We start from the raw sequence: 27,119 nt of genomic DNA, 5'->3' as shown, positions 1-27,119 counted from the left end.
TTTAAACTTTCACTTTATCAGCAGTATGCACAGCTATGAAAAATTCGAGTAGAACTATCTTGAGAAATGAAAACCAGTCATATTTGGTCCTCCCTCTCTTGCCTTACCCATGTGAGTAGTCATTGTCTGTTTAATCCTTTCTAAGACTGTGCATGAGAAAAATCAAGAAGGACACCAGAGGGTTTCTTCTAGGATACCTCTGCTTGTTTTAGGCAGAAGTCAGTCTTTGCATTCTGACAAAGTTCAGTACATTTATGTTTTGTGTTCATATATGAAATGATCATGTAATTTTTTTTTAACCAAAAGCCTAACGAGCGGTTCATTAGAATAAACAAACAACACGACAGCACTGTGTATTCAGTGGACAGCAGGTCTGTGAATGAGAAGACAGTATCTCATATTACTTGAGAAGTGGGTTGGTTTGTTTGTGAATGTGAGATATGACAATAGCTTTTTTCAGTCAAGCTGTATACATTCCCTTATTTTACTACTGCTTTAATGCCAGAGTCTCCAGGTTACCTCTAACAAGACTACTTACAGAGAGAAATATTATGCAGCATAAGTAAGGATATCAGAATCTGACTCCACAGAACAAAGCCGTTTTCTTAAAAGCCGATGGAAAAGACAGGAATCATATTGTCACATCAGTGTTGCAAGCCTGGAGTTAGCATTTCCTTTGTTAATGAAATTCAGGTCGATGTAGCAACTATACCAATATAAATACAGGTGCGAGTTCCTCAGATTCTTTCTCAAACAACCATGGCGATTTACTGAGTGCATTTCAATGTTAGGGAAATCAAAGGTAAAAGATGCTTCTACAAATCTTTGACTAAAGCATGGTAACGCTGTGACTATAACATAAAAGTTTGTTATACAAAAGCACAAAGAGACAGCTAAAAGCTGATATAGGAACGGAGGTAATTCTGACCTCTGAAAAGAGAAGAGGTCTTTTTATTAATGAAGGTAAAGAATGAGTGGATAATATACTAGTAGGTGTTTCTAAGAGAATGAAAAGAAAATAATTTTTGTACAGTGTAAATAGCTTTTTTGGGTGTAAATGATGGAGTGGAATAGGCTGTTACCAACCTTTTATTAATAGAATTATTATTTGAGAAATAATATGATAACACACTTACTTTTCCTTTCCCAGCAGTACATTACAAATGATCTAAAATCATTTATGCTCACTTTAATAATGGTTAAACTTCAAATAAACCCTAGATAAGTGGGATAGGATAGGGTTGCATAGAGTAGATTTCATAAATAAGTGCCTGTATAATGCTTGAAAATGCAAAGAAAGTGCAAATTAATGCAAATTATAGTGAGAAAGCGAAGATAGTATCAGTGATTTTCCAAGTTTTGCAGATGTTCTGCCAGCTTTTGAGAGCTTATTCTTTAAGGTCTCCAAAAGTTTTATATCCTCCAGTTTGACATACTAAGGTTTATGGTCATGTTGCTGTGCTGCATTACGAAAGATTTGTGACCTGTGGTTTAGCGGATTTAATTTTGTATTCCACTTTTCTGTCATGAATGGCCCTCACCAACTTTTTTTACTTTTCAAACTTTGAAGAGTTCAAGCATCTGCCAAATCATTTCCTTAGCAAGCATTGGGATTTCACTAGGCTGTAATCTGGTCAAACTCGGCCTCAGACAGAAATCTGGTTAGACAAAACAGAAGCAGTCTCTTTTCTGGATCCTATAATCCAAAATCTGCCAATGAAATGTTGTGCGCCGTTCCTGTATACTCAGATACTACAGTGGTTCAGAGAAATCTGGAACCAATTGCAAAGATAAAGATGCAGTTTTATCTACTTTTTTTTTCCCCCACATGTGATGTACCTGTATTTTTCCCAGAAATATAGCCCAAATTGAACAAATGGCAAAATGAGGAAATACGGCGCAAACAGCGTTTGTGCATAAATGAGAACTGGATTTTTGAATTATTTCATGTGTGATGATTGAAAATACAGGAAGGGAATTTTTTTTTTTTCCCCAAGATGTCCTGAAGGCTGTAACAGTTTTAAGCATAGAATTCATAGGCCTGTGCTTGCCATTAGGATACTGCTTCTTCCGTATGCCTGGGAGACTGAGACTAAAATGTCTTTTAATCATGAATTGGATGCAGTGTTAGTTTGCAAGGCATGGCCTTACTTAATCAGCATGCAGCCTCTACCTCACAAGTTAACAGTGTAAGATATATATATTTTTGTAGTTATATGTTGTATTGTTCTGGCTTTATTCAGGTTAAAATAAAAAGCGTTGGGAATATCTACAAGATAAGAATTGAACTTGATGAATTACTGAATGAACAATCAGAGTGGAACTTACAAAGGGTGAGATTTTTTATGGTGTTTTTTTTCTGCTTTAATAATTTTTGTATGAACTAAAAGCCCTTCTTTTCATGAAGCCACAGCTTCAAAAAGCAAAAAATGCTGATTGCGATAAGTTCTTATTGCTTTGTCTTCTTAGGTTGCTTTAGAGATGACAAAAGCACTGATACAGTCCATCTCCTGATAGCTGGAAACATGTAGCATTATTTTGCAATTATTCCTAATTCATGCAGTTCATAGATACCAATTTTAGTGTATTGATGGGTTCCACCAAGTTCTGCTTTCTGAAAGCTCGCCTGTACTCTTTAATGTGTGTTAGGGAGATTCTAGCTATAAACTCCAGCTATGGAAAATTGAAAACGACAGAGCAACAATCATCCCATGACATGTACATGTGAAGAATGAACAAAGTTTGCTTAACAGTCGGCTAGTCCTGACTGGCCCAAACGTAGCTCACAATTATGACCATTTTCAGGGAAAAAGAAACTGCTGGGTTTTTTCAATTTGGTGAATGAATTCTATTCTGCTTCTCTTTTAGCTCTATGTTTCTCATGATATTTAGGGATGTTCACCAGATTAAATCAATACTAAATTCTTGCTAACAGTGAACCCCATAATAGATTTATTTCAGAATTCCAAATAAGTTTTTGTCTTCTGTTTCTTATTTTGAATCTGTAAAAGACAAGAGCTTATCCTTTGGCCTTGAACTCATCTTAAAAAGCCTGATTTAGACAACCAGAATTACACAGTAATAACAGATTTTGACATTAATCCAAAGGCCTTAACTGTAACTGTACCAAAACTGAATGTCAGTATAAGTATTTCAGTTGCTCAAATGGTTGCAGGAATCCTACTTTCCATCCTGGTGGTTACATAATATTTTTTTAACATTTTGCTCCAAATTTCATAGGGTAACCCTGGGATTTCAAATATTCCTTTTCACAGAAAGAAATAAATCAGGGTGAAAGCTGTGTTTTTCTGACAAAGCAGTTAATATTCGTGATTGTTATGAATCAGCAGGGGGAGCTCTGCCAATAAACATTAGAGATTAAGGATCACTACTGCAAAAGTGTTCATGTTAGAATAAATACATGTTTTCATGTTAAAAGAAGTGTTTATTTTACTTGAAATAGTATTTCATTGGAAAAGTGAGATAAAGGCATATATTGTCCTGATTTTCTATGTGTTAGAATTTGAATGTGAATACTTGTTTTCATAATTTTGTTTGCAAGGCTTATGCATATTGTATGCACATTCAAAACACAACTGCAGAAAGACAATTTTTTGGCACTGATTTCCTTTTGCTAGTGAAGACCTATGGAAAAAACTGTAGTAAGCATTGTTATAATTTAAGACCAAGAAAAACTGCTTCCATAAAAGAGAGGAAAGACTGCTCTAGTTATAGGAAACAAGTAAGACAGATATCATAAGGTACGGTGGCAAATAACTTGAGAATTTGAATTCTAACTGTCTTCGGAAGAATAAATAGAGGGTGCCCGGGTTGTATTTTGTTCTGCTGTAGAAGACCCAAATATAATACAAATTGATTTACTATTTCAACATATCCTCTCCTTGCTAAAGTTCAGAAGAATATAGATGATGAGTTTCATTCTGTTTTCATTTTAATATAAAAATGTGTCAATCTTTCCACATCTTTCAAAAGCTCAGTCTCACCTAACCTCACTTACCAGAAAGTTTTCAGTCTTCAGTACTGCAGACAGTGTTACGCAGAGGTGGTTCACTGACAGAAATCAGAATAGGTGACATTTCTTATGGCAAAAAAGGAAATTTCAATTACAGATTTGTTTGTTCCAAGAATAAGATAATTTTAAAGGCCAAGTCATATTCAAAGAATAGAGGCTGGCAGTTTCAGCTGCAAGACCACCCGTGTGCATAAAGATCCTCCCTAGTGAGGAGTCAAGTTGCAAAATAAAAATGTTTTCACACTGCAATTATGTATGTCATATTTACAGATCATGTTATTGTTTTTTGAGATAGAAGAAAAGATATAGAAAAATATGTTTTGCTGTTGAGAAGCAAAGCACTGGAAAGAGTGAACTGAGACATAGTTGGAATTGCTTCTTCTCTAGGTGACACTACAACATCTAAAGAGCAAGAAAACACTGAATTTTCCAGAAAACACATGGTTGTCAAAGAATCGTGATGATAGAGATTTTCTCTGTGAACTTCCAGTAGTGGAAGCTGGAAAACCTATCTATCCAAGTATGTGTGTACTTCAGTTGAACAGTTATGTATATATTGGTTATCCAGTTTTCAGTATTAATGTAATCTGAATTATATTCCATCTGCTGTATATCCATAAACGTGGTCTTAGCAATCTTAAAGACAGATAGTTAGACTCATTTCTGGAGAATATATTTCAGCAAATTAATTGCTAATCAAATTTGCTGGCATTGTTTCCATTAAGCTACAGTGGTGAGTAAAATGAATTGTGATTACACATGTATTTTCTTCTTTTGGTTATTTTCGGAAGTTGTTTTATACCATGTTTATGTCTACACCGGTGACGTGGAGCAAGCTGATACAGATTCTGCAGTTTATCTGCTTATCTGTGGAAAAAGAGGAGATTCTGGTCTAAGACTTCTGCATAAACCTGGTATACCAGCGACATTTCAGAGAGGAATGGTAAGTCTGAAAAACAATTTGCTTAGCCATATTAATATAACTAAGTAACTTTTACTGGTCTTAACAGGTTCCTAATAAAAAAGATCACAGAGTTTTAGAAAAATAATTTTTAAGAACTAAGGAAAATAATTTTATACTAATCCAGGAATAACTAGAATAAGTGAAAACACAGGTAGGAAAAGGAGAGGAAAAATTACATGAACATTAATTACATTAAAACCCCCTTAGGATGATGAGAAGAGCTGCCTGTGAATATAAAACATATTCTGTCAAGGTTTAATGTGTACAGCTGATTCCGAAGGAGTGCACAGAAATTGTTCCATGATTTCAGATCTTAGTAGAACTGTTCATTAGGTATTTCTTTTAAGGTATAATAGTATAATATTGTGGTTAATGCAGGGCAGATTTAAATTCATTTTTCTTTCAATTACCTCTGATCTCCTCCATAAGTAAAATACAGATCATCCTGATTTTCTGCAATAGTGTATGGTTGAATTTCAGGAACTACTGAATTTAATCTTAGGTCTGCCACTAGCCTTCTTATGACCTTCTATTAAGCGTGTTTCTTCCTTTGTGAACTATTGAGAATTAACACTTGTATGTTTAACAAATGGTATGAAGGTGTTAGTGGAATACTTAATTACACAATAAAAAGCAGTATCTAAAATGTTAACCATAAAAATAACCCACTGGGAAACTTCAGAGGTATCTATATTATTTTTAAAATATATATTTCATACCATTACTAATGTATTAGATATAAAGTTCTATTCCAGTTGGAATTCAGAATTTAAGTGGAGTTTTCTGGGGGGATTATTCTAGCCAGACTGATAGTAAATTCAGCATATTATTTATACAGGTGCTAAGAGGGGGCGTGGCTCAACATGCACTTTGTTATGGAAACGGGTGAATGAGACAGTGGATTGTACGGAGTGGCAGAGCAGGGCCTGGGATATATAATTTTATGACAGAGGCCCCTGAGTGCTGACTTGAACAAGTTCATTTAATCCCTGCCACAGATTTGGTACATGACATTGGGAAAATCACTTAAAGTAAAGCTTCCCTGAGTGACCCCTTTTTGTATGCTTCTGTTTTGCTGCCTAACCAGTTTAACTTTTCTGAGCAACCATAGCTGTAACTGAGGTTTGTTCAAAGAGAATTCTGTTCTGGACATAGTAAGCTCTTTGAAATGCTAAATATGCTGATAAATTAACCCCTCTGTTTCTCAGTTGAGCGCCTAAACTACTTTGCATCTTGACAGCTTTTGGCAATAATCTCTGTACTTTAACTATACAGGTAAAATGAAATATTATGCAGATGGCCTTTCGAACAGTAGATTTCAGCATTTGCAGAAAACTGGTGTACTATAGAAAACGTGAAATTGAAGTCACTGGGGAAATCAGTTCTGCTTCACTGAACTGTTTGGGTGGTTGCGGTAGATAATGCATAGAGTCATCAAGATAATGAAGACAAGAAGTATTAAAAAGCTGCAGTCCTGCCTGTGCACACTTTGAGGCAGGGATCCTTCAGCGAGGATAGCTTGTGGTCATGTATTACATATACGCAAGGGAGAACTAAAGTTGCACCCACAGTCTCAATTCTGCTGTTTTCTAAGGACTGAGAACTTTACAGATATGAATTTTCCAATATAGTTCTTCCCTTCATTTTCCTTTTACTGAGAAGTGTCATCTGGACCATTACATTTAGAGAGAGAAAGCTATATGCTTTTGACTGTGACAGAAAATTACCAACCTGAACCTTTCACTTGATCAGCTTCATGCTCCTATGAAAACAAACTTTGCCAAGTGTAAGCTCAAGCCTAAATGAATAACAAGGGGAAAGTGGCATGTCAGATTTCAGTCTCTTCCAGCAGAATAAAATGTAAATAGAGGAGGTGAGACCAAAAAGACAAAAGGATGAGAAAGTCTGTGTTTTAAATAAATAGCAACAAATGAAATAGTAGCTTTAACTCCTTCTTACCTAGAGAAGAAATGTAAATGGCAAGGTATTGAAACAATAGTGAAGGGTGGTGTGCAGCGTTTTGGATGATGGCTGAAAACCCAATTTATTTGGGATTATTACTGCAGTCTGATTTTAGCTGTGTTTTCTCATTTACATCATATACATAGGATACATAACCAAAAGACATTTAACTTTTCAGATCCAAACACTTTGAATACAGTCCAGCTGCCATGAAAAACAATGGGAATCTTTGTACATTGTGAGAGTTAATCAGGCTTTTAAAACACTTGAACTTTCAGACTGACTTAGTGGTGGCAAATTGCGGAGTGCTGTCTCCTCTGTCTTCTAGGTCAATGCTTTTGAAGTGGAAGCTGTATCTCTTGGAAAACTGCAGAAGGTGCTGTTGCGTTGTGAGGCTAATGCCAAGTCCCAGTATTGGTACTGTGATAAAGTCATAGTCAGAGAAGCTGAGAACAACTCGGAATACGTTTTCAATTGTGAAAGGTAGTTTTTACAACAATATTCTTAAATATTCTTAGATATGTATCACTAACAGCATTATGCCAATCAATGTACTAAATATGAATTTTCCAAGGAAAGACAAATTTGGATTATTTTGCAGTTTCATAAAATCCACAAAATATGTTGCTCCAGAACAGTTTGCTTGAGTTAATATGCTGTATGGTCCATAGCGAAGGTTAAATGCTTATATTGTGGCTGTGTAACTAGATTGCACAGTGCAGCCTTATCATACAAGGATCAGTGCTATAAGTATGACTCACCTGTTCAGGAAGGAAAGATAAAGCACACAAAAAGGTTCTAAATTAAGTGTATTTCTAAATGGGAAAGAAAACAGATTTGCTGTCCAGAAGTAACATTCACTCTCTCTATGAACAACAATATTGCTAAAGAGACAAATGTGATGCCCAAAAGTCAGAATTATTTTGTGGTTGTTCCATTTAAGTTATTAATCGAGCATCTTAAAAGTCAACTGATAAATATTGCATTTTGCATGTTTGGAAAAATGTTACAGTAATCCCACATTTGGAGTTTTCAGTTTTGCGGTCTATCTCGTGGGTATGTGCATCATTCGAGTGAAATGAAGGAAGTATAGAGAAACAATGTGACCATGTGACAAGGCACTAGAATTAATAATATTTAATTAATAATATTTAATTAATAATATTTAATAAATGCAGGTTGCCTAGTTATTTTGTCTGGATTTTTATGAATTTGTTACATAACCTTGAACAGCTTCTTGCAACTCTTGGTGTCACATCCTCAAAACCAGGAATAAAGATGCTCTCTCACCTTGATGAAACTCTAAAACTGAGATCTTTCTTCAATCAGTAACATGTTTTTAAATAGTAGTATAGACTGAGGATTTCTCAGGAGTAAATTTGGATGCAGACCAGCTGTTCTTGTTAGCTGTGGTTGCTACCTTTCTAAAAAAAAAATAGGTAAAATTTCCTAATGGAAGTTCTACAGAGAAATCAGGCCAGCTGCCTACCTCAATCATGAAAAATCAATTCTGTGTCATAGCTGTCCTCCAGTGGGTAACATGGCTTAGGGACGATGCATGTCAGGACAACACAGCTCAGGAACAATGCATGTCAGGGCACTTTGCTGTATTAATTCTGTGATAATTAACACCAGGTGTTGATCAGCAAAAACTATTCAGTGAGAGATGCTGTCAAGAAGAAACAGAGAGGTTTTTTTCATTCCTAACTTTTCTACAAGGAAACACTCCCACTGGAAAAGGGTTAAAATAGGTCAGTGATGGGGGTCAGGGGTAGTTTCCATGTTGGCCAAAATGTAAAGCTGAAACACTGTGCTCTATTCAAGAAAGGGGGAAGTTTTTGCTGTTCAGAAATCTCTCTAGTTTATTAATCTTCAGCCTCACAGCTTTATTTTACATTGAAATTTTAAGATCCAGGGTATGAACAAAATGCTGTATGTTTTCTCATTTAGCCAAGGAAACATCAGCATTTCATCTGACTTAAAAATCTGATATTAGTTTCTGAACATCCAACAGCTCTTACTGGATTTCAATTATACAGTATTTGTTAGTTACAGACTGATACCTTTTAGCATTTAGGATTGCAGAAGATACCTGTGCGGTCAGGTTTTAGCAGAAGTGATATCAATATGTAGTTGTCTAGTAAGACAAAATTTATTTCTTAGGGACTAGTTCTTATATGAATTGGCCTGCTAATGTTGTCAAGACAAAAAATAAGGAAAAAGCTTCAAAAGCTGCTCTGGACTCATCCTGCCCAGCTTAAACCGGATTCCCAACAGGCTTCATAGGAGACTGAATTGTTTAGGTCATTCCTGGAGAGTCCATGGAAGTAAACTGAGTAAATAAAAACCAGCAGCCCAGAAGCTTGCTGATTTTTTTTTCCTGTCGAAAACCAGCTGATACTTTACCAAGAAGGAGGAAGGTAAAAGAGTTGGTAATCCATGTTCTGAATTAAAAGGTTTCAAAGTTATCCGTAGCCTAGACTAACATGACTAAGAAACCTAACCGATATTTGCCTTAATTTGTACTTTTTCAGACTCATTTATCTGTCCTCAATTTGTAGGAGGAATAAGGAAGAGCAGTATTTGGTTCCATCTTTGTTTTTAACACTAAACTTTGATTTTAAGAAATAGTGCAATAGAAACAAACAAATTATACTTAACACTCAATCCATACCACTGAAAAAAATGTTCTGTGCCATATTCATCTCTTTAGCTATACAAATAAGTAGAGTCGTGCCACATGAGTCTCTTAATCTTACACAGGTATGTTTTACACTTACACAGCTCTTACGTTTGCACAAATAAAATTCTTTGTTGAGTCACATAATTTCTACTTTAACATCTATCAAATCAAATACTAACATTTTAGAGGTAGAGACCCTTTGCTGTTATATGTATTCAGTATGAAAATAAGATGTGGATCATTCAGTTATATGGTAATATGGCAGAGAAAAAAATTGATTCCTACCTGCTTTCTTATTTTCTTCCTTATTCTTAGGTGGCTTCCATTTATGTCCCAAGGTGTAATTCATTCAGAAATTGAGCTGTACCCTCAAGGTAAGGTTTATTCTAACTTTATGGAAGTAAGATCAGGAATTTGTAAGTTTTTCCCCTGATGAAATCTGGGCTGAATTTACACTTTAAATACAAGAGTTAACCATTTTGTGGCTTTCTTTGTTATATTTCTCAGAAAATACACTTTGTGTTTGCATTGTATAATGAATATAGGTGATAGTGAGAAAGTAATGAGGGAATGAGTGAGAAGGAAAGTTTTCTTGTATTGGCTAGAATCACAGAATGTCTTTTTCATCTCTTCTTTCAAACCTTCTCTTTAATGTTAAAGTATAGATCCTTTATTAATGGCTTTTTTTTTTTTTGGCAGAATTTCAAAAAAATCAACAGCTGAAAATGCAAGAAGCACCAAATGGTAAATGCTGCTCAAATCTTCTGTCTTTAATGAAATTTGTTTCTATTTCAGAACTAATTGCTTTACACATTTGTTGCCGTTCGTATTGATTCTAAAACATTAATTACAGCACACTGTTTGAACATTTTAGTAAACTCTGAACTTCACATTTTAATTTAAACAATAAATCACTTTGTTTATGCTTTCTTTTTATTCTGTCATTTTTCTTTCCGTAATGTTAATTTTATGTTTGAAAATTCATATTTTTCTAATACTTACTTCACTGGGTAAAAAACTGGCTGGACGGCCGAGCCCAGAGAGTTGTGGAGAATGGAGTGAAATCCAGCTGGCAGCCGGTCACAAGCAGAGTCCCCCGGGGCTCAGTTTTGGGGCCAGTCTTGTTTAGTATCTTTATCGATGATCTGGATGAGGGGATCGAGGGCTCCCTCAGCAATTTTGCAGATGACACCAAGTTGGGCGGCAGTGTTGATCTGTTTGAGTGTAGGAAGGCTCTGCAGAGGGATCTGGACAGGCTGGATCGATGGGCCCAGGCCAATTGCATGAGGTTCAACAAGGCCAAGTGCCGGGTCCTGCACTTGGACACAGCAACCCCATGCAACGCTACAGGCTTGGGGACGAGTGGCTGGAAAGCTCCCCCGCAGAAAAGGACCTGGGGGTGTTGATTGACAGCCGGCTGAATATGAGCCAGCAGTGTGCCCAGGTGGCCAAGAAAGCCAACAGCATCCTGGCCTGTATCAGAAACAGTGTGGCCAGCAGGAGTAGGGAGGTGATCATGCCCCTGTACTCAGCTCTGGTGAGGCCGCACCTCGAATACTGTGTTCAGTTTTGGGCCCCTCACTACAAGAAGGACATTGAGGTGCTGGAGCGTGTCCAGAGAAGGGCGACGAAGCTGGTGAGGGGTCTGGAGCACACGTCTTATGAGGAGCGGCTGAGAGAGCTGGGGTTGTTCAGTCTGGAGAAGAGGAAGCTCAGGGAAGACCTTATCGCTCTCTACAGTTACCTGAAAGGGGGTTGCAGAGAGGTGGGTGTTGGCCTCTTCTCTCAAGTGACTAGTGACAGGACAAGAGGAAATGGCCTCAAGTTGCACCAGGAGACATTCAAACTGGATATTAGGAAAAATTTCTTTACTGAGAAAGTGGTCAAACATTGGAACAGGCTGCCCAGGGAGGTGGTGGAGTCACCCTCACTGGAGGTGTTCAAGGAATGTGTAGACATGGCATTGTGGGACATGGTTTAGTGGGCATGGTGGTGTTGGGTTGATGGTTGGACTTGATGATCTTACATGTCTTTTCCAACCGTAGTGATTCTGTGTGTGATTCTGTGTGTGATTTATTGGTGGTCTATCTTAATTTCAATTTTTAATAGTTAATATTTTAAACCTTTATTCTTTCTCCTGGGCTATATATAGTTTTGTTCTCACCATTAGTTTTTAATTTTCTGTTTTACCTGTGATTTCATATTTGTTCAGCTTGACTTTTCTGTCCTTGCATCCAGCGCAGATTAAATTACATCTCTTAATAACACATAACATTTTCTCATCTGTGAGAAGTGCTTCATGCTGTAGGTTGAAGAATAATTTAGAGGCTGTTGGGAGAAAGTTTGAAAACGTTTTATTCATAATTTATTATATCAATCAAGATATCCATGAAGACCCAAATACCTTGTCTTAAATAGTGTAGTTAATGATAAAATTTGTACCCAGTTATTATACAAATTATATTCAAATCCCAGTCTATTATAAGCTTTGTTTTGAATCACAAGTATCTTTGCCCTTCTTCCTGTCTATGCCTTTTTCAGAAGACATTAATTTTCTGCCTGTTCATCACTCTTTCTACCTTAGCTGTTCTGTATGCCTCGCTTCCACAAGGCCTGCACCTAGAGATCCTCCTTTACATAGTTCAAATCAGTCTGCTTAGTCCTTTCTGCACCTACAGCTGGATCTCTATGTTGTGTCATTTAAGCTGTGCTTGTCTCGTTAGACAGTAAAAGTTGCAGCAGACAAAAATTGCCCCATAAACCTAACAAAAGATGACAAAGAGCAGGAGTAAACTATGTGTATATCCAACTGGCTTATCTTCAGCGGAGTTGGGCTTGGTCTTGCACTGAGCATTTTGTTCACAGCACTCTCATGCTGACTCTGTGAGAGAGATGTCTTTGTGCTGTCCAGAAATGCTCGTCAGCTTTGTCATTGACAAAACTTACCCTCTGCCAAAACAGACCTGTTTCGTGGAAATGCAAGGTGGATTTGTTGCAAATGTCTCACTCAGAGTTAGGTAGCCAAAACTATATGCACCGAATAGCTTCTTGTTTTGGGGCACTTTCTGAAATATGGAACAGTGGGAGAGAGACTTGAATTTGTGTATCCCACACCTACAGGGACTATTCCAATTCCTGGTTGAGTGGTTGATCTGAGATTTTGTTCACTTACTTATTTCCCCTGAGCTTTTTCAAATATCTAGTTTTCATTCTATCTAACTTTTTTTTTTTAAACAGAATTCTTTTTCTGGGAAATAGAATTTTCTAGTGTATTGTATTGTTTCTAACATTCGGGGGGGGGGGGGGGGGGAGAAAGAAATTTTCTAGAAAGTTATCTGTGGTAAGGTACCGCTTTCTGATGTCCCCAGGGACCTACTTGGTGTCAGGTTGCACCTTTTCTCTTCAGTCATTAAGGAACTATTGGTATTCTACCTCATCAGAACAAACCCGAGATTTTTATGCCAAAGAAAATGAGAATTATGTGTTTGTAATACTTACTGTTTCCAGTTTCTATTTGGAAGCATGCATGAATGCAATGAGGATTTCTGGCATCAAAGATACTAGAAATTTTAGGATTCTTCTCCTATACCCACATTGTCCTTCAAACACAAAGTACTGTTGGTTTCCAGAAAAAGAAATAGCCTCAAAGTCAATACAGAGGAGTGCAAACCAAAACTCTTTATTATCATGTTTTTAGGGAAGTTTGATTCCCTTTTTACCTTGGGAGTTGTACGTGTGTACAAAATAGTTTACTGATACTACATTTATCCTTTGGAGGCAGGAGTTGAGATAGCTAGAATATGCAGTCTCAAGAGTACAAACTACACTGTTTCAAAACTGCATTGCTTAGCAAAAGAGACATTTGGAGAGGATAATAGAGTAGAAAAGGCCATCAAAAACACTTGAGGTACAATAAATCAGGCAATGAACAAGTCCAAAAGAAAATACATTTTGCCTGCTTTAAAATGAATATTTGTTTCTGAATTATTTTTGAATTTTTAGGAGTAGTGGATCATATTTTACCCTTTATCTGCACCATTCTTCATAATCACTTGTAAATTGAATTGTCCTTATTTTCCAGCCAAATGGTTGAAAGGAACTTTGTCTTTAAGGAATTAGTATTATATCGTTTGAAAAGAGAAGAGGCTGACTTTTTTGGTAACTGAGCTCTTCTATGCGGCAGGGAGCCCTTGCCTTATGTTCTTTGTTTCCCTCTTCAATGTAGAGAGGCTTTTCACCCTTCTAATTGATGTTGATCCTTTTGTAGCCTGGTGCTATGGTTCTTTTGTCAAGAAAGTGGGTCTATAGAAAAAGCCATGAGGATGCAAATTTTCAAGGCACAAAATAGTTTGCTACAAGCTGGAGTCTGACAATTTTTAGTTGAAATTCAATGGTTCACTTCCTTTATAGAATCATAGAATGGTCTGGGTTGGAAGGGACCTTTAAAGATCATCTAGTCCACCCCTGCCCCTGCCATAGACAGGGACATCTTTCACTACATCGGGTTGCTCAAAGCCCCATCCAGCCTGACATTGAACACTTCCAGTGATGGAGCATCCACAACTTCTCTGGGCAACCTGTTCCAGTGTCTTACCACCCTTATCATAAAAAATTTCTTCCTTACATCCTATCTAAATCTACCTTCTTTCAGTTTAAAACCATTCCCCCTTGTCCTGCCACTACAGGCCTTGGTAAAAAATCTTTGCCTTTCTTATAAGCCCCCTTTATTTATTGAAAGGCTGCAATAAGGTCTCCCCGGAACCTTCTCTTCTCCAGGCTGAACAATAACATTTCTTCACAGGAGAGATGTTCCAGCCCTCTGACCATTTTCATGGCTCTCCTCTGGACCTGCCCTAACAGGTCCATGACTTTCTTGTGCTGGGGTCCCCAGAGCTGGATGCAGTACTCCAGGTGGGATCTCACCAGAGCAGAGTACAGGGGGAGAATCACCTCCCTTGACCTGCTGGCTGCGTTTGATTAATCAGACCAAATGAGCTGTTGCTGTTTTCAGAATTCCCAGCTGTGTATTTATATGTATTTAAAAATCTATCACCTTGCCAAACCACGCATCAGCCAGACCTCAAAAATTTGGAAAACAGGAGACCAAACTTCCTGCTCCGCTTCAGTCTTTGTGGGGCAAATGACTGAGGGATAATGGGGCTGGGCCGAGATAAATACTTCTGTCAGACAACAGATTTAATTCATGCAGGCATTACCAGACAGCTTTCTATTAATAAAACTGCAGTGTACACTCTGGCATTTATTTATAAGATGACTGTGGGTTGGTATTTCATTTGTTGTTTGCCTTGAACAGAATGAATTTAAGTCAGTAAGTGGAACTTGTTTCATACAGGCAAAAGCTGCAATCAAAAGAGGGGTGCAGTGTGCGATCCCAGCTTTTCAGATATAGAAATGCATTTTTCAATTATAAATTGTTCTTTTTTGAAATAAGATTTATATTAAGCTGCTTTCAGATATTTAAATAACTTGTGTGCATTGTATGGGAGTAGAGATGACATTTTCGTATCAGGGAAGCTTTATACAAAACGATTTTCTAAAAAGTCCTTGTCTAGTGTCAGAATTTTCTCCAAAATCTTTTTTTTTCATGCTAATCTTGATGTCATGCCTCCATCCAGGCAAACATAGCTGTTATTGATGTGTCACATCAACATAAAATGAGAGAAACTTGTACATAATTGGGTTGCTTTGATACTTTTTCCTGTGGCATTTCTTGGTTATACATGTTGTCACAATCTAAATTCTGGAGGTTGGACTTTTTCCGTGATGACCCACAGGGTTATCGCTAGAAATCTCACTAGGCTCTGTGTTCATATTTCCAGCTTTAGTACACTGCAAACCTCCTAAATCCTTAAAGTTACACAACTTGCCTAAAATGAGTTGGAATAATGTACTATTTAGCCAATCTTCTGTTGCCTCTCCCAGCATCATTACCTTTTAGGTGCATAGCTGTTACTGTCCCTGGGCTAAACTATGCTTTTATTGATATCTTTTAAGTAACTTGCCACATATCAGTAACAGTTATAAAAGCATTTTGATTTTATTTTTTACTTTACAGAAGAAGACTGGAAGATTACTGTAGTCACTGGGGAGTTTGAAACAGCTGGCACAACAGCAACAGTATCCCTTTATGCTTATGGAGAAAACAAATCTTCTGGTCCTATTATTTTGGGATCTGGGAAACACCAGCTGTTTAATCCCAGCAGTGAAGATACATTTAAGGTATAGTATGGCTGTTATATAAACACTGGAGAATTCAAAATGTATGCAAAATAGCTTTTCTCAGAGCTGGATAATAGCGGTAATAAAAAGGACTCAAAGCAATATGTAAGGATCATTAAGTATTTCTGAGGGAGTGGCTGACTTTTATGATAGTAAGATTTGAATCAGCAAATGTATTCAGAACTTCATCAAGCAGACATGCCTCTCTCAGAATCTGCTTCATACCTGCATCTGCTTGATGTGTTAGTTTTAACTAGATGTTGGTCATTTGCAGAGGTAGAAAAAACTTTCTTTGCCAGTTCTTTGCATTGATGTAATAAGATAGTCCTGGATATGGCTTGTGTTGCATATCCATCTTTGGAAGTGTCCACTGTAAATTTTTCCATGGGCTTCCTGAAACTTCCACTGAAGCACACTGTCATGTGAACCTTTTCTTGGAGAAAGTAAGAAGGAAAGGGGGGGATGGCTAGGGACTAGAGTCAAATCACACAGAGTAGCTTAACTCCAGTGATTTAGACTAGTGATGTCCTACTTCTCCAAGCAAAGGGGGAGATTTCTCTCTCCTTTAGAGAAACGTCTGAGAGGTGCTTCAGAAGGATGACATTTCCCAGGACTTCTCCAAGTTCCTATAATTCCTACGATTTCCTCCAGTTCCTATAGTTCCTCAGGACTGTACCTGTTGCAAACATTAAATCTGCAATATGTCATTTACGTTGAAATAATTTACGCATAATAAACCAGTGACAGATAGGACAGGAAGTTTCTCTGATTTTTTGAATTTTTGTTTTCCAGTTTGTAGTGTAAATATGTAAGTTCTTGCAGAGGCAAGTCAATGGTGGTCTTTCCCTTACATTTATTTAAGTTGAAAGTAACTTGGCTAAAGTTTGCAGATAAGGCTGGTTTAAGATTATCTTATATCAAAACAGGAAGGTGAAATCAGTGTTTATCTGAAGACTAAATTGAAGTGTTCCTTTTCAAATCATTCTGGCTAGATAATCATCTTGGATATTTGTTCAGCTGGTTAATGCGGTCTGACAGCAAGTTCTTACTCGTTTATTCAGTTCATTGAGGGAAGTACCAAGAATATTTGTTTGTTTTCTTTCTCTTTGGAAGGAACAGTATGTTTCTCAAAGCATCATTTTTATCCTCCCAGCATCAAAGCAAGACCTGATACCTGGTCCAGGAGCTCTGATGATCTGTTGCTATCCCCATAAGCACCCAGGTTTAAGTCTTCTACACTGTGTCTGTGATATACCACTGAAAGCCTGGAAGAGGCTTGGAGCTAGGCACAGCACTTTGGTGCAGTTTAAGTGCAATGAATCTGGACCAAGGAGTACAACTTACAACTTTTACAAAATATAATTGTGTAACCAAACTTTTAAATTTGTGTGTAATGAGACCTTTAAACTACAGAGGTTCTTGAGGAGGCTTCTCCTTGAATTCTAACCACACCATCAAAACTTCAAGGTTGACCAGATTACTGTCCATCCATTACTTCTCAAAACCACTTACTTAACTTTCAGTCACTGCAGATCAATGGGGAGTGAAAGAAAAGAACAGATAAAGTAATTTCGCTTCCTTTTCCCACATTTTTTTTTCCCTTGAATGTCTCAATTTATTAAGGTAGCTGAATTTTTTGTTAAACCAAAAGAAAGCTATGTTCTCCAAATATTGCAGCACTTTGTAACTCTGCACTTTTCCAACATTAAAAGCACTGTATGAGAACATCAATATTGCTAAAAACTGTGGAGTTCCAGAAAAATTGGATAGTCCCTATTACTTTCTATTACACTAACTTAATCTGTTAAGTATATTGTGGAAAATCTTGACTAAATAGTCCTTGATTTGCAGCCTTTTTGTAGAAATGTGCTGTATATTTGAAGGTTATTTAAACTCCAGGTAATGCCCTTTTTTTAAAGAAAGTGTTAGCTGACGCAGGGAGCTGCAAAAGTTCAGCATAATATAATGGAAAAAATAAAGCACAATCATATCCTACAAAAACAATCAAAGTACCATCTCATTTCAAAATCCCTTTGGTCACAGATATAATCATAAGAAATGACAGAGAAATGGCCCACAAAAAGAGAACAAGTCAAAACTGCACTGGATTATCTTAATAAAAATCAAGAATAGTAATCTGATAGAAAGTACAGTTAACTGCATAGTAACTTGGATGCCTAACAGTAAATAATGAATATTCAGTAATGTTAAAAATAATGAAAAAAGAAAGTTATTAAAACTTGAGTAAATCACATGGTGCTTCCCTATATACTTCTGAGGTTTTGTTGCTCATCTAGAACTTGGTTTTGATGTTGCTTTCATTGTTGTATACAGCCGGTGTAACTTCATTAACTTCGGCTATCTCTGATTAAAGTTTGTGTAAATTAGATTAAAAACTGGTCCGACCTCCAGCGTAACGCAGCTAGAATGTAACAAGGCTATTGCTCTTGGACATTTCCATATGATAGTAGCACATGAAATTCACTGAAGGTAATTTACAGTTGTTGTGTGATGGGGATGTCACGAAGGATGAGGAAAAGGCTGAGGTACTTAATGCCTTCTTTGCCTCAGTCTTCAACAGCCACACCGGGTATCCTCAGGGTATCCGTCCCCCTGAGCTGGATGACAGGGATGGAGGGCAAAATAGGCTCCCCATGATCCAGGAGGAAGCAGTTAACGACCTGCTATGCCACCTGGACACTCACAAGTCTATGGGGCCTGATGGCATCCACCCAAGGGTGCTGAGGGAGCTGGCGGAGGAGCTTGCCAAGCCGCTCTCCATCATTTATCAACAGTCCTGGTCAACGGGGAAGGTCCCGGATGACTGGAGGCTTGCCAACGTGACGCCCATCTACAAGAAGGGTCGGAAGGAGGATCCGGGGAACTACAGGCCTGTCAGCCTGACCTCGGTGCCGGGGAAGGTTATGGAGAGGCTCATCTTGAGGGCGCTCACGGGACACATGCAGGTTACCCAAGGGATCAGGCCAAGCCAGCACGGGTTCATGAAGGGCAGGTCCTGCTTGACCAACCTGATCTCCTTCTATGACCAGGTGACCCGCCTAGTGGATGAGGGGAAGGCTGTTGATGTTGTCTACCTGGACTTCAGCAAAGCCTTTGACACTGTTCCCCACAGTATTCTCCCAGAGAAGCTGGCGGCCTGTGGTTTAGACAGGTACACTCTTCGCTGGGTAAAAAACTGGCTGGATGGCCGAGCCCAGAGGGTTGTGGTGAATGGGGTGAAATCCAGCTGGCGGCCGGTCACAAGCGGAGTCCCCCAGGGCTCGGTTTTGGGACCGGTCTTGTTTAATGTCTTCATTGATGATCTGGATGAGGGGATAGAGTGCTCCCTCAGCAAGTTTGCAGACGACACCAAGTTGGGAGGGAGTGTTGATCTGCTTGAGGGTAGGAAGGCTCTGCAGAGGGATCTGGACAGGCTGGATCGATGGGCTGAGGCCGGATGAAGTTCAATAAGGCCAAGTGCTGGGTTCTACACTTTGGCCACAACAACCCCAGGCAACGCTACAGGCTTGGGGATGAGTGGCTGGAAAGTTCCCCTGCAGAAAAGGACCTGGGGGTGTTGATCGACAGCCGGCTGAATATGAGCCAGCAGTGTGCCCAGGTGGCCAAGAAGGCCAACGGCATCCTGGCTTGTATCAGAAATGGTGTGGCCAGCAGGAGCAGGGAGGTGATCATGCCTCTGTACTCGGCTCTGGTGAGGCCGCACCTCGAATACTGTGTTCAGTTTTGGGCCCCTCACTACAAGAAGGACATTGAGGTGCTGGAGCGTGTCCAGAGAAGGGCGACGAAGCTGGTGAGGGGTCTGGAGCACAAGTCTTATGAGGAGCGGCTGAGGGAGCTGGGGTTGTTTAGCCTGGAGAAGAGGAGGCTGAGGGGAGACCTTATCGCTCTCTACAACTACCTGAAAGGGGGTTGCAGAGAGGTGGGTGTTGGTCTCTTCTCCCAAGTGACTAGTGACAGGACTAGAGGAAATGGCCTCAAGTTGCGACAGGGGAGGTTCAGGCTAGACATTAGGAAAAAGTTCTTCACTGAGAGAGTGGTGAAACACTGGAATAGGCTGCCCAGGGAGGTGGTAGAGTCACCCTCCCTGGAGGTATTCAAGGAGCGTGTGGATGTGGCATTGTGGGATGTAGCTTGATGGACATGGTGCTGTGTGGTGTTGGGTGGGTTGTGGCTTGTTATTGTTGTTGTGTGGCGTGGGTTTTGTGGTTTTTTTTTTTGTGGGTTTTTTGATGTTGTGTGGTTTTTTTTTTTTTCTTTTTTTTTTTTTTTTTCCCCAGGTTGGACTCGATGATCTTACAGGTCTTTTCCAACCGTACTGATTCTGTGATTCTGTGATTCTGGGAGAGTTCTTGTTTCTGACTGGAGTCTTGGGTTCTAGGTTCTCACAAGATAGTTGTGTATAAACTGCACTATATTTGCCCTTGTGGCTTAGCAATTTTTCCTACCGGATGGGAGACAGGGATGAACAATATGGAAATGGGAAAGAAAAAGAATTTAAATTTGATGGATTTCCCTTTCTGTTTTGTAATTGTTCCTGTGTGTTCAAAGAAACTACTTCTAGGCTATGGTTTTCTGCTTCTGTTACTATTCAGGCATAGTTTTTAGGGCATAATTTTTCTGTTGAGAGTCATTCCTCCTCCAATAGAGGGATATCAATCTACCGTAAGTTACAGCTTTCATCACAACCGTGATCTGTTTCTTGTATTTTCCTCTGGTGTCATCACAGTCCCTGAGTATTTCTCAGTATTTCAAAAATACTCATTTTGGCAGTATTTTGAGTTGCTCAAGACACTGAAGCTTTAATTATATTGCAAATTATGTTCTCCAGAGCCCTGTATTCTGCCCCATCATTCTTTGAAACGTGTAGAATTATCTCTTACGAGTGTACAGTGTACACTCTTCGATAAAGAAATTCTTTATCGAAGAAAAGAAATTCTTTTTCTAAGTATTCTTTTAATATTTGGTCATGACAAATATTGCCTTACGTGTCAAAGAGAACTAAGCAGAAGACTGTAAGCCTATTATCTTCTGTAAAAGCCAGCTACAATCTCTCAATTTTTATTACTTCAGTACAGAATAATTCCATACATTTGGATACAAGTTCTGCTCTTCTAGTAATAAAAGTCAGTAAAAGCACTGACTGGTTCAGTAGATCTGCTTTCAAAATATTGTATGCTAGCCTTAGTGAGAGTAGCAGGACCTAGCACCTCCTTAACAAGAATTTTTCCATGCTTTGCCTTGTGAGTTTGCTTCATTATCAGCTCTGCAATCTCTTTAGGGCAGTGTTGGTCTTACTGATCTCAACACGTTGTCAAGTTTATGTTAAATAACACTATATTAAACTATTAAGAGTTCTGGATTTTTTTCTAAGAAATCTTCAAAATCTTCACTTTAACCTTATATTATATTTTGTAGTTGGTGGCTGTCTTTGTAAGGAAGATAGACGTTCCATGTTTGCAAGCATGGGACATGGAGTATGCATGATATTTTAGGAGAATGGGAAACTGGAATCCATCCCTGGTTTGAATTTTGCTGCATGAGCCCATTTCTTTAACTTGTAAAGCTGGTGCCATACCCAGTTACAGTATTTAAAGTTTCTTCATCTGTATAAACAGTCCTTTAAACACTGCCATACTCTATCAGGGCAAAATGCCAGAAAGTAATATAGGTAGATGAAAAGCAGGGCTCCTACTAATACTTGCAGAGGTACTTGATCATGAAACTTAATAAATAGTGTTCCTGTGATGAGATTGTTACAGTGTTAAACCCAGCCTTTTTATTTTCAGTTATGCATACCTTGTTTTTAAAGAATTTTGTTCATCAGGTGCGCCTTATGCTGTATTGCATCACATGGAAGCGTTATACTTAGAAGTTTATCTGTTGTTTTTCATTTTGGTTTCCTCCTGTTTGAATAAAATTATCAGTCGTTTTAAATAATCTATGCATTAATAATTGACACTCCTTCTTTTAGAATCAGCCTTATGGACCGTAAGAATCTGTCATGTTTCACTGCATGTCTTTCATTCCTGTACCCTAGATCCATATTTGTTCTTTCATCAGTCAAAACTGATATCTCTAAAGTAAAATGAGAAGCAGTGGGGAGAAAACCAAATGTTATAAAAATAGGTTGAAACAAATCCATTTTCATGCTTTTCCTCCCATTGTTAAAATAAAAGAGCCTGTAATGAGCTCAGTGAGAATTCTTCCCAAGTGGGAAGATTGCAAAAGTGACCGCAAGCACTAATGTAGCTATCCACTCTCTTAACCATGGAACTGCCAGTGCCTAAAAGCTGGGCGTAGCTTGTGTCCTGCTATTTTCCAGCTGTCTCAGTTTGTCATAATGGCCATTTAGGTCCAGAAACATCTGAATAAAACTTAGAGAAACCCAGGCTTTAGTCAGATACACTTAGGACAGCATAAACCAGTCATACTGCTGGCTTTAACTCCACTTGAAACTGTCCATCTCTCTACAAAATGTATATGATAACAACATGAACCTCATTCCTTACTGAGATAAAAGGGAGAAGTAGAAGTATGTAAAATGATCTCCATCAGCTACAGGCTGTGCGTGAAGCAAAATGTAGCTTGTTCCAAGAAAACAACATAGAACGATCGTAAAGAGCTCACAAACAATCTTAGAGAAAAACACAATTCATCTTGTCTTCAAGAAATGAGACTGAACATGGTGATACTTGTTCAGTAATTCTGCATTATGGAGTACTGCAGTATGGAGTGTATATATATATGTATATATGTTTTTCCCTTTTAAGGTAATTTCTTGAGAGAACTTTATGTACTCAGTTTCAGGTTTAATCTTTCAGTCATATATCTATAAAACTTCTCTTTTTCCTACCTGATGGCAACACAAGTCCAAGATGAATACGTATTAAAAACACCTGTCTGTCTCTTTTGAGTCACTCCCAGGTTATGCTCTCCATTTAGCCCCCCCGTAGGCTTCAGGTGGTTGTTTCTGAAACTTTGTGACACTAATTTCCTCTGTTAAAGGTCTCGCTGTTAAGACCTCTGCCACCTTCCCATGTCAAGTGCCCAAACCCAGTTTCTGCCTTTACTAATCCATACTCTTGCCTTGCCTTCCCCTCAGTCATTTTCTGGTCTATTCACATTCTTATGCCTCCCATCATCTCAGTATCTGAGAATTTTTCAGAAATGAGTGGTATGACTAATGTGTGGCTTATTGTCTCACTCTTGCTCTTAAAAATACGTTTTTTGTTTGGGCTTGGTACAACTCTATAAAGAGAATAGACACCTTATACAGTACAAGCCTTATGCTAAACAAGATGAGATCGATTTATCTTACATTGAAACAGAAGATGATAAAGCGATAAAGTTTTTGATGGCCCTTACTTTACATGGCCAGCTCTTTGGCAGCCCTTTAACAGTTCTATCTCCTGCAAAAATTATTTTCACTGTGCATTACAGCGAAGTTGAATCTGTTTCTCACCCTAGAGATAATTGTGCCAGTAAGGTGATGCCATTGCACTGAGTGCTACAGAATTACAGAGTAGTTGAGGTTAGAAGGGATCACTGAAGATTTCCTAGTCCAGCCCCTTGATCAAAGCAGGGCCAGCTAGAGTAGGTTGCTTAGGACATTGTCCAATCAGGTTTTGAATATCTCCTGCTCTACAACCTCTCTGGGTAATTTGTGCCAACATTTGACCACTCTCACCCATTTTTTTTTCTCATATATTTAAGAGGAATTTATGGTATTTCAACTTGTGCCCATTGCCTTTACTGTTCACTGGATACCGCTGAGATAAGTCTGCTTCTGTCTTCTTGAGCCCCTCCCATCAGGTATTTATACACATTGATAAGATCCTTCCCTGAGCCTTCTCTCCAGGCTAAAAAGTCCCAGCTCTCTCAGCCTTTCCTCATGTGAGATGCTCCAGTCTTTTAATCATATTCATGGCCTTTCGCTGGATTCTTTCCAGTATGTCCATGTCCCTTTTACTGGGGAGCCCAGAATTGGACACAGCACTCCTGATGTGTCTCGTCAGGGCTGAGTAGAGGGAAATAATCAGCTCCCCTGATCTGCTGGCAACACTCTTCCCACTGGAGACCAGAAAGCTGTTGACCTTCTTTATGTCAGGAAGATAAAAAAAAATCCTTTAGGAAGGCAGTGCAGAAAGTCAAAGTCTGATGTGCTCACAGCAACCTACATTGCTGAGAGAAGACACTGTTAGATGTAATTTTTTTTTTCAGAGCTGATGACTTCATGCCTGAGTGATAAATATTGCTGTAAATCTACCAGGAGATGACAGACATACATTGCAGAGGCCGGTTCATAGTCTGGGTATTACAGAACCAACAGTCAAAAGGAGAGTAAATCAGAGATGTAGTCCTACTCCTAGGTTATGGACAGAGGTGACTACTCTGTACATTTTCTTAAATGAATCTTCATGTGTCTTCATACTATTTGAAGAAGCACTACTATGTGCCCACCAGTATAATCTTATCAAACATCACTTCTTCATGCATAAGGTGCACTTGTCCAACCACAGCATTTTTCTGTTAGCATGATGTGTATGCATGTGATGAAGGTTAAGTAAAGCTTAAGTTTTCTTGCATGGCCTGACCTTTGTTGAACTTTCTTACAGCCAATGCTAGGCTGCATTCCAGTCAACATCCTCTGATAGGCAGTGTTTTAACTCCCCACCTAAGCACTATGGAAAGTTTCAAATCCAGTAAAATACTCCTGGTGTGACTTGGAAAAGTGCAGATCACTCAGAAAAACCTCAGATATATAAGTGGTGACAGACTTCTAACACGAGAGTTTTGTGCTTACTTTCAAGAACTGACACCCTGATACCGTAAATACTTGGTATTGGCATAATTTAATTAATCACAGAGTAAAAGAAAAGTTCTTCCAGAGCTTTAACATTATTCTTAAAACATTTTCCCATTTGTTGTACTTCAGGGTGGAAAAAATAAGCTGTCTGTTGGTACCATTAGTTTAGCAGGTAACAACAATGTGACATTTCCCTTCTCTAATTAACCTGGTAACAGATAATTGGCATCCATTTTAGTGAATAGTAGCACATCATTAGCCTTTATAGGAAGGTCAAGTGAGTGAGCATTGATATTGGACTGGCTACAGGATGAAAAGAGTTTGAGTGGACTGGAAAAGAAAGTGTTTAACTGTCACTGTGCAATGAGCAGTACTTGTTTACCCAGCTTATTTTTGTGACCAAAGCAAGTATGAAGTGGGAAAAAATAATGCTGATTTTTGTGTCGTCTTTAATCCTACTCCTTACATGCCTACATCCACCTTTTTCATGAGACTGTTAAGTTTCTGTGTGAGCGCCTGTGACATATTCTAATTCTTGTGTTAGTGTGTAACTGTGCCAAGTTTGTTGGCCACAATTAACAAATTGACTGAATTCAGACATCTGGAAAATGCAAGCACCGTGAGTGGACCTTGGGTACTTTACTGGTACGTTAGTTATGATACTTTTGGTAACATTTACCAGCTGCATGCTCACAATTTAAAAATATCTTCTACTTCCAAAGATTTCTCCATTATATGCAGATGTCGTAGAAGTTAAACTAATGCAGTCAATGATTTCTCTTTCTTTTGGGAATCCAGCTGCTGCACATGACTTCTCTGAAATTCTGTTGATGAGGTGTCCTTACATGAAATTAATAACTGTCAGTCAAGAATAGCCTCTAGTGGTTGTGTTAGACGTTGGGTTTTGGTGTAGCTGCTTCTGAAGTGTTGACTTACGCGAATGATTTTCATGCTAACCTGAGTTTATTTCAAAGAGATTGCAGGATACTTTCTGTACAACAGGAGTACAGCGACATTATTTTACTTATTCCAGTATATAAAAGAGAAATGAAATCATTACGTATATTCTTTCCATCCTTTTACTGAAATATCTTTCCACTGAACAGTCTCTCGTTAAGCCAAGAAACTCTTACTTCACTTTTCTCTTGTTAAACATCTTAAATACATGAAAATAGGTCATACTGACTCCACTCAAAATATCATAGGTATACTAGGGACTGAAGAGAGTATTTGCATAGCTCATTTAGAAACGGAATTAGAATTTAGTCCTTGCATCCTCTTTAGGAAGAAATTCTTGCTGATAAACCTGGATTTCAATTTATGCTTAGAGACAGATTGTAAAATATGAGCTTTGTTAAGCTTCAGTTTCAAAAAGTAAGGACAAGTTTTCTAATGTATGCTTTAATGAAAATGTTCCCGTTGTCTTCGGTATTTTAGTCCTATGCTTGTACAAAAAATAAATAGTAGCAATGAGCAAAGCATATAGTTGTATTGATTAGCAGGCTAATCTTGTTCAACCGCTTGCAAACATTTAGAATATGGGTGTGGCTGAGGCAAAGCTACCTCTTTGAAAATGTAGCCCTTTTGAAAGTGGTGAATGTTTTTTTCAATAATATGTATTGATACTGATACCATAACATATAATGAGTGTTGATATTATTGCCTGAAACAGTGAAGAAAAATACTACAAAGAGAATAGAATTACTACTGTCATTGTACTCACAATAATACTATTAAGGTTACTAAGTACTGGCAATCTCTCACATAAGTAGGGTCTGCATGAGGTCCATCCCCTTTAGAGGTTATCACAGAATTTGGCGCAAATCAAGTGATGCATCAGAAGGAGTTTCATGATCAACCAACAAGTGAACTGTAAAGGATGATTCAAGTATTTTGTAAAACTTTTTGCTGGGAAGATTGTGAGGTTGGCATTTTTCAGGAGACCTCTCTAATAGGCAATCCCTAAGAAAATCAGTGTATCTGATGTTTGTGATATCTAGATTCCTTTATCTCAATGAGATACCTGTGTTTCCATGCCCTTGTTTGTTACCTTTGCAGGAGTTTAGGTCTTATTTATGTTCTATATATGGCTGATGTAAGCCACATCAGAACGGCAGCTTCACACCCCCAAACTGTTATCTCTTAAATTTTACGACTTTGAATTTCCATCCATGTCCAGACTTTACCATGTCAAGCTGAAGAATTTACAGGGAGAAAGGAACTTTGCAAATAAATTCTTAATATTTTTAATAAACAACATTTGAATCTCCGCAATGCTTGGACCATATGCTTTAGTTGAGGATTAGATGTCTGACTTTGTCAATGCTCAGTTGCAGAAGCCAGCAAAGATTAGCCTCAAGCTGCTGCTTTTGCTGCAGCACTTCTGTTTAGTGCTCTCCATTGTCAGTGT

General features: G+C 38.3%; 1 protein-coding gene across 1 annotated transcript in view; it reads left to right on the top strand.

Annotated features, from left to right (window-relative positions):
- The window catches only part of LOC132316765 (lipoxygenase homology domain-containing protein 1-like), a 151,967-nt gene that overhangs the window by 10,972 nt on the left and 113,876 nt on the right, over positions 1-27,119 (top strand). The window contains exons 5-10 of the mRNA XM_059815620.1: positions 2,244-2,333; positions 4,421-4,553; positions 4,825-4,976; positions 7,288-7,442; positions 9,958-10,016; positions 15,719-15,882. Of these exons, the coding sequence (XP_059671603.1) occupies positions 2,244-2,333; positions 4,421-4,553; positions 4,825-4,976; positions 7,288-7,442; positions 9,958-10,016; positions 15,719-15,882 (753 nt within the window). The remainder of the gene's footprint in view (positions 1-2,243; positions 2,334-4,420; positions 4,554-4,824; positions 4,977-7,287; positions 7,443-9,957; positions 10,017-15,718; positions 15,883-27,119) is intronic.

Source organism: Gavia stellata, chromosome 3 (genome assembly GCF_030936135.1).
Source record: "Gavia stellata isolate bGavSte3 chromosome 3, bGavSte3.hap2, whole genome shotgun sequence".
In the NCBI taxonomy this organism is placed as follows: Eukaryota; Metazoa; Chordata; class Aves; order Gaviiformes; family Gaviidae; genus Gavia; species Gavia stellata.
Note: the sequence above shows the minus strand (reverse complement) of the source record. Positions and strands in the feature narration are given on the sequence as shown.